The sequence below is a fragment of the Cebidichthys violaceus genome, unplaced genomic scaffold (genome assembly GCF_023349555.1).
Source record: "Cebidichthys violaceus isolate CVI_PGR_0920_01 unplaced genomic scaffold, fCebVio1.0.p SCAF_16, whole genome shotgun sequence".
NCBI lineage: Eukaryota > Metazoa > Chordata > Actinopteri > Perciformes > Stichaeidae > Cebidichthys > Cebidichthys violaceus.
In genome coordinates this window covers 10,063,641-10,080,389 of record NW_027176329.1, presented here as the reverse complement: position 1 = coordinate 10,080,389, position 16,749 = coordinate 10,063,641, and the positions used below count along the sequence as shown (strand labels likewise).

Below are 16,749 nucleotides of genomic sequence, written 5' to 3'. Positions count from 1 at the left end.
CCGGGACTCGTCCTCGAGGAGGGAGGGCCCTTCCTCTGCTGGGAGGAGAGAGGTAAGTGGTGAGTGGCGAGTGAACGCAGTTATGCCAACAAGCCGATTATTGAAGGCTACTGAAGCCTCTCTGTCAGTTTGCGTCCGGTCTAACAAAGACGGACACTATACATCTGAGGCTGAAGTTTTTATTTTTACGGGGCGGAGGATTCATTCTACAAATCACAGGGAAGTACTTTTTTTAATGGCTGCAACTTTTTCTGGATTTGAGAAAGACAGTGTTTCTATTATATACGATTTGGAGATTTGCAATGTGTATTTGCTAATCTGTAGAGAGCTAAAAGTGTTTTTTAGTTGCTGTGGTGTCAATGTTTTATATTTTTAATCTCAGTACCTGCATGCTATTTTATTTTTACAGCCTGCCTAAAAGTATTTCAGAAAAGTTTTTTTATTTTATATTTTGTGAAGGAAGTTAACACTAAAAGAATGCATCAAATGAAAATGGCAGCTGCAGTTTACTTTATTAGTAAGTGAACTTTACAACCAGGCCCCTACAAGCCAAGTCACAGGGAAATAGAGCCCACTTTGCCGTGCCCAGTTTAAAGTGCAAAGTATGAAAATGAACAGCCTCTCCAGGAGTATTGAGGACCAGAGAAACATCAGTGAGAGCCCATCTCACAAACCGGAGACATCCAGGTACCGCAGCTGGAGCAGCCTCCGCTTCTCAAGGTGGAGAAGTGGCTCCCAGAGGACGACCCCCCCCGGTACCCCCTCCCCAAAGGCAGAGAAGAGGGCCGATGTGACCAAGACGCTCTTCTCCTTGGTTCAGACTCACAATGACGACTTTACGGCAGATCCAGATGGCCTGCTGGAAACCAATGAGGAGGGTGAAGGAGGCAGCGACGACACAAAACCCTCATCGGACCAGTCCACCTACTTCCAGAAGAAGTTTAGGTCATTGCTGCAGCCCGGGGTCAACAAGTTCTCCCTGCGCATGTTCGGCAGCCATAAGGGTGTTGCTGCTGAGCAGGCCAGGGTCAAGAGCTTTGGAGTGTGGATCATCCACCCTTACAGTGATTTCAGGTAATAATGAGGTTATCTTCAGAGTTTCCTAACCTCGGTTTCCTTTTTATTTCAGAATGTTTGCCCCCATTATTTCTACATTAACATGAACACAACATGCAAAATGGGTGAAAACACAAGTCAGTAACCTTTTGCCAAAACAAGATTCCCCAATTAGTCGTTAATCTTTCTCAATCTTCCCTTGAACGTATCCAGTTTACATCCAACCAAACAGCCTGTGAAGGTGCTGACATCCAATTTTTCAAAGACAGACTGCAGGACAGCAGCTGATGTCAGGGTCAGTCTCACATGATAAGGCGATGAAGGGATTTGATTAGTGATACAGTATATAGGACAAGATCATCTGGATTAATGATACCACTGGTAACTCCCTTTCTCCCTGCTGATGAGGAGGTAGAACTACATTCATTGATCCCAGTAATTTAAGTGATCCAATATATTCCATTTGAAAAACATCCAATGATGTTTTTCTCTAGTTTAGCCTCACTTTTGGAGGATTTGTCAGATCATTCAGCTTTTGTGGTGGAGCGACATCTTAGCAGCGATGCCCCAAGCAATCCGTATGTGTGGTCCCTAATAATAGCCGCAATCAAATTCAAACAATTTTTAAACACCAGGCCTACGCCAGACAGAGAGGATAAACCCGTGCAGAGGGATTATTGCCTATAAGAATCCCTATAATTCCAATCTTGCTCTATTATGCAATAATACACAGACAGCTGAGGGGGGGATTACCGGAGGCCTGCTCTCCTTAAACCTTATGCTCCAACTTCCCCTTTTTAATGGATGAGTTGGAATAGCACATTTGTGGTTACAGCTTTTCTGTTTAGTGGTTAAGGTTGGATAGCTGGTTTAATTTTTTATTTCGAATCCAATTTAAAGTTGGAATTTAAAGGCAGAATGACATGCAACAAAGGTCCTTCACTGATATCCAAAAGTGGCGTTGCGATCACATTATATGGTACATGTTTTCACCACCAGGCCTCTTGTCAAATCTTTATCTCCTCCCTTATTGTTTTATACAGTTTTGTCAACAAAACTATCTGAACTTAAAGTCAGGGGCTCTCCAAAGTCACTGGGCTTCATCCTCTGCAAAACATGAATGTCTGTACCAACTTTAAAGTTAGCGTTGGTAATCTTGAGAAATTTTAGATTTTTTAAATGATCCAACCGAAAAGCCTGCCCAGTGTTGAACAACTCTTTTACAATGAATGTAGTGAGCAGCACAAGCTTCAAAAGTTGCTAAATCTTGCGAGAAAGTTGCCAAGTCGGCAACACTGTCAGCCCATTCCTGCTAGGCAGCAACCACAGAGTCTGATAAGTTAAGCCAATGTAGAAGTACCTTTAACTTGAATTATTTCTAATGGCCATCAGGGGGCGACTCCTCTACTCTACTCCTCTACTAAGAAGTGTGATCGTATAGAAGTCTATGAGAAAATGACCCTACTTCTCACTTGATTTATTATCTCATTAAACATGGTAAACATGAGTTTCTAGTTTCAAGTCTTCTTCAATACAGCATGATGTTCATTTCGTAAATGATGGTCCCATTTAGAGTAAAATAGACAATAGAACAGGGGATGCTTTGAGGCGTTGTCCATCCTGGAAGTTGTAGTTGTTTTCATCCTACAACTTTAACCCTTTCACAGTTTGTTTTCAGTTCATGAAAGTTAATTGAACCATTCTGGTCCCCTAAAAATGTCTTATTTAGTGTTTGGATGTACTTTGCTCCACTCTCTCATTGCAAAAAGCCCAAGATGACGACAGCCAAATGCCAAGATAGTGACGGCCAAAATGCCGACCTCAAGGCTTTAAAACAGCAGTCCACAAACCAATGGGCGATGTCACGGTAACTACTTCCACTTGTCTATGGTCCTTTCAAACCTCTCTCCGAAGCCTCTCCCTCAAAATTATCATTATGAATGTAAACATATAATATTGAACTAATTGTACTCACAGCTGTCAAGCTTGTGGAAGACTCCGGTGACGCACAATGAGTGAGTGCAGAGGCAGAGTGCGCCCATGCAGGCAGGTGGAGAGGCAGGTAGGCCGTCTAATCATTTAATTTGGGCCAAAGGAAATGATTGGACGGGTTTATTTCAGTCTTGCGACAGCTGCAGATCCCAGATTTCTTTTCTCTATTTTGTCAGAACATTTATTAATTATGTAATAGTTATAGTAATACTCAATCCTGGATTTAGATTCAACATAAAATGCTTTTATAAAACCACATTCCTATTCCTGTTCCACTCCCGCTTTTATTAATAGCTAAAACGTCTAAAAGGTTTTCATACAGCAGAATTAACTCTGCCTCTCACATGCTTCATGTAAACAGCCGTAATGGCGTCCAGAGTCTTTAGTGGCATTATTAGCAGCAAGCAACCACTAATCTGCTGCAACATGAGAGGAGATGATAAGTAGTCATGTAAACCAGCGTGTAGACACAGGCGACATGGATAGATGGAGGGATAAACATGAATGAGAATAGGGAACTAATCTATGCCTTCCTGTGTCTCTGCTCTGACCGGCTAAAGAACACAATCATTTTCTCACAGGGTTCATTTTGTGATCACTGCCGAGTGACGGTCGTCAAAAATAGTCTGGTTCATTTTTTGTTACTGTGCCTCTGTCATGAGAGAGAGAGAGAGAGAGAGCGAGAGAGAGAGAGAGAGAGAGAGAGAGAGGGAGAGAGACACCCAAGGTGATTGATTTGTGATGGAAACAACATGTAAGGAAAGCCAAACCGTGTACTTGTGGTGTATAACGAGTATGTATGACACGAAGCAGACAGGGATGACTGAAGCTATGTGCAGCGCAGATATCTGGGCTTCAACATCCTAAAAGCAGCAGACAGCCTATCAGACACTTCCAGTGGGAATGACGTTTGTCTTTTCTTCCATGTCTTAATATTGAGCTCGCTGAGGTAAACACCATTCATTTTTGATGAGAAGGGGTTCCTCCTGTGACAGCAGCTTGTTATGAGAGTACGGCTCACTTTCCGTTGATGGTACACTATTTATTGGATAACTTCACTTGATAGCTAATACTATACTATACTATACTATACTTAAAGGAATAGATTTGGACTTATTCGCTTTCTTCTTAGTATTATAGATTAGAAGATCAACACCAATCTGTCAGGTAAGTATGGAACCAGATCTAAGAGGTGACTAGCTTTGCTTTTGGCTGGCTGTGTCCACAGGCAGAAGAAATAGCTTAACAGCACCTCTAAAGCTCACTAATTATATATTGTTTTTTTAATTCATATTCAAACAGAAAAGTTGCGGTTACTGCATAGACAACTACGGTAAGTAAACTAAGCTAGACCTCTCTTGGCTCCACCTCTTTACTAAAAGCACATAATGCATGTAACAGACTTTACTGTATGTCACTGATGTTTCTCTATTTAGGCAATACTGTAAGACACTCTGGAGCAGCTGCAACAAAACAAACACTGTCTGGGTGACACCAATAGACTCCATAACAATTAATTCACTCATTATATGAACAGATTTTACTATAAGCCTGCAGGGATAAGGCTTTTAACCTCCCGAAAAGCTCCCCGGGCCTCTCCTGAACTCTGAACCCAAAGAAGTTTGGGTCGCACAATCAACTTGACAATCACCATTATTACCAGAATTCGCTCATATCCGTTCACACATGTAACCAAGAGCACTTCCATGCATGAGCCAGTAAGAGAACTTGTTCCTGTGTTTACAGCGCTTTCATTGAATTTTAAATTTGCTTGATTTATTTGTAAAGTTAGCACATTATGTAGCACACATAAATATAACATTTTGATTGCTTACCTGTATCATAATGCTGCAGTAGCGCACAAATTTCCCCTTGCGGGATTAATAAAGTATCTATCTATCACCATAACAATTTCTACACTATATATTTTTTTATTTTGAATCTTCTAATTTTATGCAGGACTGCATTTCTGTTAGCCTGCAAAAGACAGACTTAGATATAAATATAAATATTTGATTGTTTCTTTTATTAGTTTCCCTCAAATTTTCTTTGAATATTATCATTTATTTATACATTTAAGAACAATTCAAAGGTCCTCAATAGGATTCTCAGAGCACTAAAACAGCTTTAAACAGCAAGAAACCATATTATTTTATTAAGGAGCAAAAAGGGGACACTGGATGTATCTGGATCACTGTACAACAATAGTGGAAACAGTTTTGGGGTTTAGTTGTACATAAAATGCTCACAGCTTTACATCTGCACAACCTCAAACTCCCACCACTCCTGTTCTATCCAGGTTTTACTGGGACATCGTGATGCTCCTGTTGATGATGAGTAATCTGGTCATTTTGCCATGGGGAATCACCTTCTTTGAAGACCAGAACACCGGGCCCTGGATCACCTTCAACGTCCTGTCTGACACTCTCTTCCTCATGGACCTGGTTTTCAATTTCCGCACAGGCATCCCGGTAGAGGACAGCCACATCATCCTGGACCCCAAAGATATCCGCATGCATTACCTCCGCACCTGGTTCCTAGTGGACTTCATCTCCTCCATCCCCGTTGACTACATCTTCCTTGTTGTAGACCTGGAGTCCCTGCAGGACTCGTCTGACGTGTACCGCACCGCCCGCGCCCTGCGCATCGTGCGCTTCACCAAGATCCTCAGTCTGCTGCGTCTTCTCAGACTGTCTCGCCTCATTCGCTACATTCACCAGTGGGAGGAGGTAAAGGGAGGATGAGAGATAAAGCTCATGATGGCATACAGAACAGTACACATCAGAAATTCTACTTTTGTCCAGTTTAATGTTGGTTTCTTTCTTCCATACAACCTCCTCTCTCTCAGATTTTCCACATGACTTATGACCTGGCCAGCGCTGCTGTGCGCATAGTCAACTTGATTGGTATGATGCTGCTGTTGTGCCACTGGGATGGCTGCCTGACCTTCATGGTGCCTATGCTGCAAGACTTCCCCCCAGACTGCTGGGTATCCAAAAACAACATGGTGGTGAGTACACGTTCATTAATACATACTTACATGCATGTTTTATAAAAATATGTTAACCTGGAAAAAAATCTATCTCAATTTATTGGGAAAATAGGTTTTTACTTTAAAAAACTGTTTAATTTAAACCAAATAAATATGTTTCACCATAATCCAAAACGTAATATATGTGGAATTGTATGCTTGCCAGTTACAATTTTGCTTATTCAGCTGACCTGTTGCGCAATGACTAAAAGACTATTTAGGTTTCATTGGCAATTCATTTGATTAAATTAATGGAATAGTTTGAATGAGGAGATTGAAGTCCCTCTCAGATATTAGAGTGGTTTTAATCGTCTCACCTAACTCTCGTCAAGTGAATAATTGTATTTCCCCAAATGTTAAACTATTTCTTTAATTACAAGTGCACCAGTTGAAAACTGCATTTATTTTTCCTATAATGAATACCAAATTGCATTAATTCCAGGGAAACTTCTAGGAAATAATTTGGTGACCTTTATCTGTAAAATAATGTTACTGTAAAAACATCACTTATGCTGCATTCATGTGGCTATAGCCATGTAAAGTATATTTTCTCACGACAACACTCCCTTCGTTGTTTACTCTGTCCTTCCCAGAATACTACATGGCACCTACAGTACTCCTACGCCCTCTTTATGGCCATGAGTCACATGCTGTGTATAGGATACGGTGCCCACCCTCCAGAAGGCCTGACTGACGTTTGGCTCACCATGATCAGTATGGTCGTGGGGGCCACCTGCTACGCCATGTTTCTTGGTCATGCAACTAACCTGGTTCAGTCCTTGGATGCATCACATCGCCAGTATCAAGAGAAGGTAATCACCTCTGCACTGTCTGCAAAAGATTAACAAACTCAAACATTTTGACCTTCAGCTTCATTTGTTTTGTGCACGATATGTCCGAATAGCTTCACGTGGATGCTAATGTCATTCTGGCTGCAAGGTTTAATATCACAGCCATGTTTTATATCATAGGCTTACTTGCTCATACTTTATTCGTGGAAATTGTGCCAAATGCCTAGAGAATATTTATATTATCTAATGGATTTTGTGGCCTGACTCTGACCCTTTCCAGGGGATTTTCACAAGATAAAGCAGAACGGATGATGGACAAATGATGGCACCATTGTTTTGGATCGCTGTTCGCTAATGCCCATTACAAATGAGTTTGTAATCCACTTAAAAATGGAAAAAAATACAAAACAAATATAATAAATGCGTATTTATTGTATTTAGGAATAATTCAGCAAACACATGGTAGAAAATGTGTCTAGATGTGACATCTGACATCAGCTCTGTGGAATTCCAATTGTATCCTCATGAAGGTCAAATGTCCATGTGTTTTGTACAAATGATTTCAGTATAAGCAAGTGGAGCAGTACATGTCGTTCCATAAACTGCCGGCGGACGTAAGACAGAGGATCCATGATTATTACGAGCAGCGATTCCAAGGCAAGATGTTCGATGAGGACAGCATCCTTGGAGAGCTCAGTGATCCGCTGAAGGAGGTGTGTTATTCATGAGACCATCCATTTGACTTTCTGTCTCTTGCTTTCTCTCCATGTCTCTCTTTATCGAGACATGCCCACACAGATGCAACTTTAAGCCTGAAAGATAAGTTCAAAAGCAATATATTGATTAATCTGAGTCCAAAAACATGAAGATATTCAGTTTACAATGATATAAAAGTAACGTATCCTCTCATTGGAGTAGCAGGATTGTTTACCAATTTTTCACATTTCTTGCTTGAAAATAGCTGAAATTACGTTACATTACTGTCATTTAGCAGACGCTTTTATCCAAAGCGACTTACAATTCAGTATCTATCTACACACTGCAGACGCAGCTACGGGAGCAATTTTGGGGTTAAGTGTCTTGCTCAAGGACACATTGACATGAGACTAGTAGAGCAGGAGCTGGGGATCGAACCGCCGACCCTCTGATTGAAAGGCGGCCCTGCTCTCCACTTAGTCACGGTTACCTCGTGGAAATGATTGTATATCTAAAAAGTTAGGATTCATTTTTTGTCCATCAATTATTCAATATCACAATAATATTCCAATGTTTATGTTTATTTTATATTTTTTTTTATAAATCGATCAATGGTGTTTTGCCCATCAAAATATTCTTAAGCCAAAGGGGACATTTTCAAATGTGAGCTGATTATTAGATAATTCATTGATTAGATAGTCGACAATAGCTGCAGATTTTTAGGTTTCAGCTTCCCAATGTGAGGATTTTCTGCTTCTCTTTGTCATAAATGCCATTAACTTGAATCTTTGGGTTTTGGACTGTTGGTCAGACAAAACAAGACATTTAAAAAAGTTTCAAGTTTTGTAGACCAAGCGATTAGTCAAAAAAAAGTCTGAACATTAATCTACCATGAGAACAATCATTACCTGCGGTCCTAGCCTTGTTTTGGCCAAACAAAACCCTCATATATTTTGTTTATTATCGAATAACACAGAGAAGCAGCTAATCTGTATCAAAACAGTGGATCATTAATTTTCTATTTGATTAATCAATTGATTGACCAAACATCAGCTTCAGTTTCAGATCTACAAAACGTGTCACACAATAAGAGCATCAATAAATGTGTTTACTTTCTCAATAAAATGAGCTCAGAATCATTCATTTGAACAACTGAATGTAATAAAAGGATAACACGATAACTTAGAAAATGTCTCAGCATCACTTATCTCAATGTATTCTCTCTCCACTCTTTCCATTATGCAGGAGATTGTCAGCTATAACTGCCGTGGGCTTGTAGCCAACATGCCACTGTTTGCCAACACCGATCCTCATTTTGTGACAGTGATCCTGACCAAGCTGCGCTTCGAAGTCTTCCAACCTGCGGACCTTATTATACGAGAAGGAACGCTGGGTCGGAAAATGTACTTCATCCAACACGGCAGTGTCACTGTCATCCCACGTGGCAGTAAAGAGATTACGCTCAACGATGGAGCATATTTTGGAGGTAAATCATTTGTGAATCATTTAACCTTCAAAAAGTTTCCCATCAAATTGTTAAGAGGATGGATGTGTTTCCTCTCCTGTTGCTAAAGCTGTTGCTGACCCCTTTTCACTTTCTCTGCACTTGCTATACAAATGTATTGCTCATGTGTACATCATTTTATCATCCAGACACTGCCTTGAATCTAAGATTGCAACATCCAATTATTTTATCGATTATTGATTAATCTGACAACCATTTTCATAATTAACTGATCAATTGTTTGGCTTAGAAATGTTTAAAAAATACTTTACAAAAAAAGACCCATCACAATTTCCCAAAAACCCAAGCTGACGTCTTCTAGTTGCTTGTTTCGTTTAACCAACAGTCTCAAAGCCAAATATATCTAGTTTACCTTCTTGGAAGACCTAATAATTTGACATTTTACGAGTTAAGCTTATTTGCTTTCTTAATTATTGTTAGATGAGAAGATTGATACCACTTTCGTATCTGTACTCTAGAGTCAGCAGCCGGTTAGCGTAGCTTAGCACAAAGAGGGGAAACAGGGGGAAACAGATAGCCTAGCTCGGTCCATTATGCTTAGCTGAGCGAGCCAGCTGCTGGATATAGCTTCGTAATTACTGTACAGACATGAGAGTAGTTCATTCATCTGTTTCTTGGAAAGCGAAAGATTTTCCAATACATTGAACTATTGCTTTAAAGGTCAAACTGACTCTCTCTTCCTTGGTTCAGAGATCTGCCTGCTAACCCAAGGACGACGCACAGCCACCGTGAGGGCTGAAACCTACTGTCGCCTTTACTCCCTGAGCGTGGACAGTTTCAACGAGGTCCTGGAGGAGCATCCTCTAATGAGGAGGGCGTTTGAGAGTGCGGCTGTGGACCGACTGGGCCGGGTGGCTCGCAGACCCAGTTATCAGCCTCCACCAAATGAGTGACTTCCTCAGTACCAATGAAGAGAGACGCCTGCCAGAAATGTGGAGGATATTTGTTATGCTCTGACTGACCTTGACCACATAACAAAGAAGCCTTTGTTGTAAATTTGACTAATTGCAGTTTACTTTAGTGCTCAATGATGGATATAGAACCTCAGTTTTATTTATTTACACATTATTGCTGCACTTGGTTGAAAATAGTGCACCTTCAGTTGATTTTGTTTTGTTACTTGGATCTCAAGCCGTTAGCTGAAATCTAATTTTGTGTTAGATCTTTGTATACATTTAATGTTGTATTCATTGTGTCATTTACAAATCCCATGAATGAAAAAAATCTAAATTTTCTAGTTTCTTCAGCAACTTTGGTGATACATGTGCTTTTTACCATTGGCAACACTAGCTTTTACAAATGTAAATACTGCTGTAATAATACTTATTTTCAGTTGCCTGTATGCTTTTTGGCACTGCAGTTTCATAATCCATCACATCATTTATACGAGCGCAGGAGCACCAGCTGGGCTACACATCGCATGGCTAAATGTAGCACTGATTCGGATGAAGGTTGCATCAAGTCACGGTTTAATACCAATGTTCACTGAGGATAAGCTGCTGTGATGTAATAACTCCAACTGTACAGAGACAGATTGTACACAGTTATGCATCATTGTTTAAATGGACACATTCAATAGTACTGAAACTTGAAGAGGTAATCTAAAAAAAATTACCTTTTTAATCTCCAATTCAGTGTCCAGTATTACTTTGATTTCTTTCCACACATGGACTTAAGTTACTGACTTTCCTTTTGAGTCACACTTGTATCCGTTTTAATTATCTGCTGGCAATTAATATGCAAACAAACATTTGGCTTTAAAAGAATATAATATTTGTCAAATATATATAAACAATGTATTATTAATTACATTAATAGTATATTTATTTTATAATAATAAATCATTTTAAGTCAGCTTAACTGAGCCGTCAACTTATTATCAGACAAAAAAAACATATCTTGTATATTTGTGCTGTTGGACTGTATTTATTCATACAGAGAATTTATTTTCCAGGTAATTTTGATGCAGAGAAAAAAGCCATCGTTTATCAAATGTCCTCCATTTTACAGCAATGTAAAGTGAGAATGCAGTCACATGAATTTGTTAAATTTCATTTAAACTTTCTGATGAATGATCCTCATACTGATGTAATGTAAATACATATATTTATACCCTTTAAACATGAATATAATGTTTTTTTAGTCTACAGTTTGTACATACACATACACACACCCCAACACCAGTAAACGCAATAGATATCACCTTGTAGAATGGTCACTTTCATATATACAGTATATATATAGTTTTGTTTTATATATATATATTTATAAATGTATGACATATAGCATTATGATATATAAGCCGGCCTTATATGTTGAATATTTAAAGTCTTATTTTTGAAAAGTGATAAGTAAGTATTGCTCTCAAATGGAGTGAAAAAGTACAATATTTCCCTCTGAAATGTAACTACTCGAGTTGAAGTATATACAGTAATCATCAGCACTAAATTGAAGTAACGTCACACAGGTACTGTATCAGTACTTCTAAACATACACTTACAGACTGACCTTCAGTGAGGGTAAACTGTTGTTATGAAATAGTTTTTTCTTAAATGCAAAGAGGGCGATTCATAGTCAGCATAGTGTGCAACCAAAACGTTCAAAGAAGCCTCCACAGCGCTGCTGCTGTGTTGTTGACGACAGCTTCCGGCTGTCTGTTCTTCACTTCCTGCCAGTGTTTCATAAACTCGGGACGTCGTTAGACAAGGTAAGCAGCGCCAGTTGTTTGCTAACGTAAGTCAAACCCGTTGATCATTTAATTGCTTTTAATGCAGCTTCCATTAAGGCTGTTATAAACGAGTTCATTCATGTTTTGTCATTGTGATATCTGGATGCTACGTCGTGAATCCGCTGATGTTATTCTGACATTACAAGGTTAACCGCTAGCTGACTTAGCGTAGTGCCAGGCTAGCAGTAGCTAACGTTAGCTATATCTGCATGGGGCTCAGGTGTGCTCTTTAAGCGAGGTAAAATAGTTTAGTTGTAACGTTATCCATGATTATTACATTTTTATAAAAGTGTGTTTATCTGTAATATTACAGCTGGGAGTGTTGTGTGGCTCTCGCCCTCACCTTCGTTAGCTAACTTCTCTCAATAACGTTACCTCTGACATAACAACGCCTCATAACAAGTTACACAAGATCTCTTGCAAAGCTATTGCAATGCCAAGCAAACGTTTATTAAAATGTCTATTGGTCATCACCAAAAATAAATAAAGTTAATCTAGTGTTAGTAACTTTTGTTGAAATAGAACCAGCATCTGCTTTCACTCAAAGTCTGTTGATTAGATGCAGCTCCTACTAGCTTAATGATATGAAAAAGCTGACAAAATGTTGTTTTTACAACATGACTCCTGTAATATGACTAATGTGTATTGTCATTTGATAGAGCCATGGAATGTGACATATATAACTAATGTTCTGGTTGATGAGTCCATTGGGCTATTTTCAGCTAGCACTCTTCAGTTTTGTTTTTCTGTACTAGTCTTGATACCTGAGTTTGAAACCAAAATTATTCATACCTTATTTGAGAAATATGTTTTTGTACAAAATCTTTTTTCATTTAGTAAAAGAAACCAAAATTTTGTTTTGAATATTGGCGATTGACAAGCACTTTGCCTAAAATAAGAAATATTTTAGCTTAAATCAGGAACTTTTGGATCAACAAATATTTAAACAAAATTAAGAATTAAACAACATAATTTGATGCCTAGTTTCAGTCCTTCACAGTTTGTCAATGTTAAGGTGTTTAAGAAAGTGCTGAGGTACAATACCCTTGCCATAAACGTGATAAATATGTTTTTAATAATAACACTTTATTGTAGAATTGTTTAGTGTAGAAGATACTTGATATTATAAATATTGATGTCTTTCTTTTCTGCGTTAACTTCTAGGATTACAAAGGAAACACATTTTATTGTGCTATGTTTAACAATTATTGTGTGAATAGAACTGCAATAGTTTGTCAATTTGTTGAAAATAACTATTTTGGTTGTCAAGTTTTCTTTTTTTTTAATCAAAACTGTCAAACATTCTCTGGTTGTAGCCGCTCCAATGGGAGGATTTGCTTCTTTTCTTTGTTTTATATCATTGTAAACTAAACACCTTTGGGTTTAGGACTATTGATCATGCAAAACAAGACATTCCAAGATGTCACCTTGGACTCTGGGAAAATGTGATTGTCAAACATAATCAGCAAATTAATCAATCGTGAAAATAATCATTTTGCAGCCCTAACTGTGATTATCCAACATTTTCTTGTTAAACGAAAGCAACTTTAACTATCTGTTTGATTTGTCTCTCCTCTTTGCAGGAAGGATGCTGTCTCTGTCTCGAGCTGTGGTGTGTGGGGTGACCCGTGCTCCAGCTGCTGTCAGTCAAGGTGGAGTGACTGCTATCACTCGATTCAACAGCACAGCTCAGGTACCTGGCCTGTATTTTGAAAAAAAACAACTATAATGTAAATTGTAAAAAATATGGTTAAGATGTAGACACTGATTATGTGTTTGTCTCTATTGCTCAGAGTGCTCCTAAGAAAACAACATTTGGGCCTCTGGCAGATGAGGACAGAATTTTCACAAACCTTTATGGGCGCCATGACTGGAGGTAACACCCCTTACCAGCTTATTCTTATGGGCTCTGTAAAATCTGAAACATTATATCCATATTGATTCTATTGATCCTCACACAATAGAAAAGAATGTGCCGAGCAGTTAAAGAAAAGAACAGTTAAAGAAGAATTACAGTCATACATGCCTTTGACCTGACAGATTGGAGACAGATTGAAATGTTATAAATAATTTATTTAAAAAAAACAGAACACAATCCTCCTCCTCTCATGTTTGTGCTTCAGGCTGAAGGGGGCATTGAAGCGTGGCGACTGGTACAAAACTAAGGAGATCCTTTTGAATGGAGTTGACTGGATCCTCAATGAGATCAAGGTTTCTGGCCTACGCGGGAGAGGCGGAGCTGGTTTCCCCACAGGCATGAAGTGGAGCTTCATGAACAAGCCCAGCGATGGCAGGTCAGTGAGGATACAGACGGACGCACACGCTTCTGCTCTTTTTTCCAACAGTGAAGAATGTCCAGTTTCCTTAATTTGCCCCATGTATTTGTGCTGGTACTCCAAAATAATAATAGTAGGTGTAAACTTTTCTTAGCACATTGGGAGTGATGAATCTGAACTTAAAAGTTATTATGATTGTAAATGACAATTCATTTTACAGTAATGTTTTTATTATTCATTAAAAGTAACCAATTCTTGCAATTGGCAAAGACGGTATTTTGCATTCTTTTAACATATTTATTTATCCAAAGCTTGATATTTTATTTATCTTTTCTAAAAGACTGCAAGTTTATTTTTCATTAATTACATTACATTACAGTCATTTAGCAGACGCTTTTATCCAAAGCGACTTACAATAAGTGTATTCAACAAAGGTATTCAAGAGAACTTCTAGTCATCAGAAGTCATAATTGCATCTCCTTGTTTACACAAGCATCTAAGAGCATGAAACAGAGCATAAACCATCCCTAGGAATTAAGAAGGAGCCATTAAGGTCCGAGTATGCAATTTCTTAAGGATTTTCACTGAACATGAATTCACATGGTCTCTTGCAATCAACATTTGTTGAAGCTGACAAAATTGACTAGAGCGGCTTTGAAATCTTATTTGGAACCATGAAACTATATTTGGATGGATGCTGTCTCATCTGCTCGGACTGTTTGGACACATTCATCACAGTGGCTGCTCTGGGACAAAATTAACTTTGCCATACCTATTTAACCCAGTTCTAATGTCTTGCTTTAGGCCAAAGTATCTGGTGGTGAACGCAGATGAAGGAGAACCTGGTACCTGTAAGGACAGGGAGATTATGCGGAATGACCCACACAAGCTGGTGGAGGGCTGCCTGGTGGCTGGGAGGGCCATGGGGGCACGTGCTGCTTATATCTATATCAGAGGAGAGTTCTACAATGAGTCGTCCAACCTGCAGGTGATTATGAACACAATGAAACCTGAAATATAAACCTTTAAATAATTGGACATTGTCTCACGGATGTTCCACGTCAATTTATTGAAATGGGAATTAACAAACATTTCAGTAGCTTAAAAAAGTAACGTGTCAGTAACATTCACACAATTCACTGTGAAATCAGTAAATACTATTTCATGATTCAATAGTTGCTTTAGAATATAACACTGAAACATCTGAACATTTTTGTAATAATTTGTAGTGAAATTCAAACAATGCTTATGACAAACACCCAACCCACCGATAGATGCAGAACAGCCAATACAACACCATATAACGGAGAAAAACCTTTATTTATGTGTGGATCAATATCTTGTTTCTAAAAAACAAATTGGAATTGTTCCCAAATTGTTCACACCTTGTTCAACTTTCGGTTCAAATCATAGGTCAGTCTCTCTAATGGCATAACAGCGAACCTGATTCCAAATATCAGTCTTGTTTGATTGATCTGTTAATATATGTTGCTTATAGATCTGTTAGTTTCGACACTCCTCAACATGATATAATCCAAAAACAATACACAACCACTTTTATGCACATTTGTGCTTCAAATCATTCTCACATAAATAATCTTAATTTCATTATGAGGTATACAACTATGACATGTTAACCAAAAATGCTGTTTACATTGTTGCATTGTAGTGCATTGCAGTGTTGTCTTAATCTGGTTTATTTTGACATAGTGCAGGCGAAGTACTCATGACTGTAATAGGAGATTTGTAGAAAATACAACGTATGATTGTATAATACTATAGTAATTCATCCTGTTGAAGAATAGTTTTTTCTATATCTGCTCTTAGGTGGCTATCAATGAGGCCTATGCTGCAGGGCTCATTGGAAAGGACTCCTGTGGCACCGGTTTTGACTTTGATGTGTTTGTGATGCGGGGTGCTGGAGCGTACATCTGTGGAGAGGAGACTGCTCTTATCGAGTCCCTGGAGGGAAAGCAAGGGAAACCCCGTCTGAAGCCCCCATTTCCTGCTGATGTGGGTGAGTTAAGGTGCACAGAGAGGGTTTACGAGGGCCGTACAAAATATTGACAAACATGGAGAAAATGTTGATCGTATTATTTCTTAGCTTGTATCCCACAGTGCATTCTCACAATGACCACATTTTTTTTAAACTAGTTATTATGATCTGAACACAGTGAGCGACTGCAAAACTGTTATTCCTGCCAAATAAAAGTGGCACTGAAATATCTTTTCGCACTTCTGCTGCTATCTTAAAGGTGTGTTTGGTTGCCCAACAACTGTTGCCAATGTGGAGACCGTAGCCGTGGCGCCCACCATCTGTCGTCGTAGCGGCTCGTGGTTTCTGGGCTTTGGCAGAGAGAGAAACTCCGGCACAAAGCTGTTCAACATCTCTGGCCATGTTAACCACCCCTGCACCGTAGAGGAGGAGATGTCTGTCCCTCTGAAAGACCTCATTGAGAGGCACGCAGGTACTATGACGCTAAGAATGTGTCACAAAATGCATCCAATGAGCCCACTTGACTCATATCACTGAGGCAATGTTTTTGAGTTACTATTAACACCGTGGGTCTGAAACTGGTGTGTAGAGTGAGCTGTTTGTAGTTATTTTATGACATGAGTCAGGGGGTTTTCAACTGAATGGAAGAAAATTACTT

General features: G+C 39.0%; 2 protein-coding genes across 3 annotated transcripts in view; both read left to right on the top strand.

The window, feature by feature from the left end:
- Window positions 1-970: 970 nt before the first annotated feature.
- hcn3 (hyperpolarization activated cyclic nucleotide-gated potassium channel 3) lies at window positions 971-10,147 on the top strand. Its single transcript, XM_068710610.1, has 7 exons — window positions 971-1,074; window positions 5,348-5,777; window positions 5,897-6,058; window positions 6,673-6,891; window positions 7,437-7,583; window positions 8,812-9,052; window positions 9,782-10,147. The coding sequence occupies exons 1-7, from the start codon at window positions 986-988 to the stop codon at window positions 9,982-9,984; spliced, it is 1,491 nt and encodes a 496-aa protein (XP_068566711.1). The 5' UTR covers window positions 971-985; the 3' UTR covers window positions 9,985-10,147.
- Window positions 10,148-11,738: 1,591 nt separating this feature from the next.
- The window catches only part of ndufv1 (NADH:ubiquinone oxidoreductase core subunit V1), a 6,490-nt gene continuing 1,479 nt past the window's right edge, over window positions 11,739-16,749 (top strand). The window contains exons 1-7 of one of the 2 annotated variants that reach the window (XM_068711143.1): window positions 11,739-11,798; window positions 13,403-13,512; window positions 13,613-13,695; window positions 13,943-14,113; window positions 14,900-15,083; window positions 15,923-16,112; window positions 16,351-16,563. In XM_068711143.1, coding sequence (XP_068567244.1) covers window positions 13,408-13,512; window positions 13,613-13,695; window positions 13,943-14,113; window positions 14,900-15,083; window positions 15,923-16,112; window positions 16,351-16,563 — 946 coding nt within the window. In that variant the 5' untranslated portion in view covers window positions 11,739-11,798; window positions 13,403-13,407. Of the gene's footprint in view, window positions 11,825-13,402; window positions 13,513-13,612; window positions 13,696-13,942; window positions 14,114-14,899; window positions 15,084-15,922; window positions 16,113-16,350; window positions 16,564-16,749 lie in introns of both variants that reach the window. The other variant, XM_068711144.1, reaches the window with a different exon arrangement.

Coding starts and splice junctions, on each gene's coding strand:
- hcn3 (XM_068710610.1), top strand. CDS start 986: ATGTTCGGCAGCCATAAGGGTGTTGCTGCTGAGCAGGCCAGGGTCAAG. Junction 1,075..5,347: donor CACCCTTACAGTGATTTCAG/GTAATAATGAGG, acceptor TGTTCTATCCAG/GTTTTACTGGGACATCGTGA. Junction 6,892..7,436: donor ATCGCCAGTATCAAGAGAAG/GTAATCACCTCT, acceptor AAATGATTTCAG/TATAAGCAAGTGGAGCAGTA.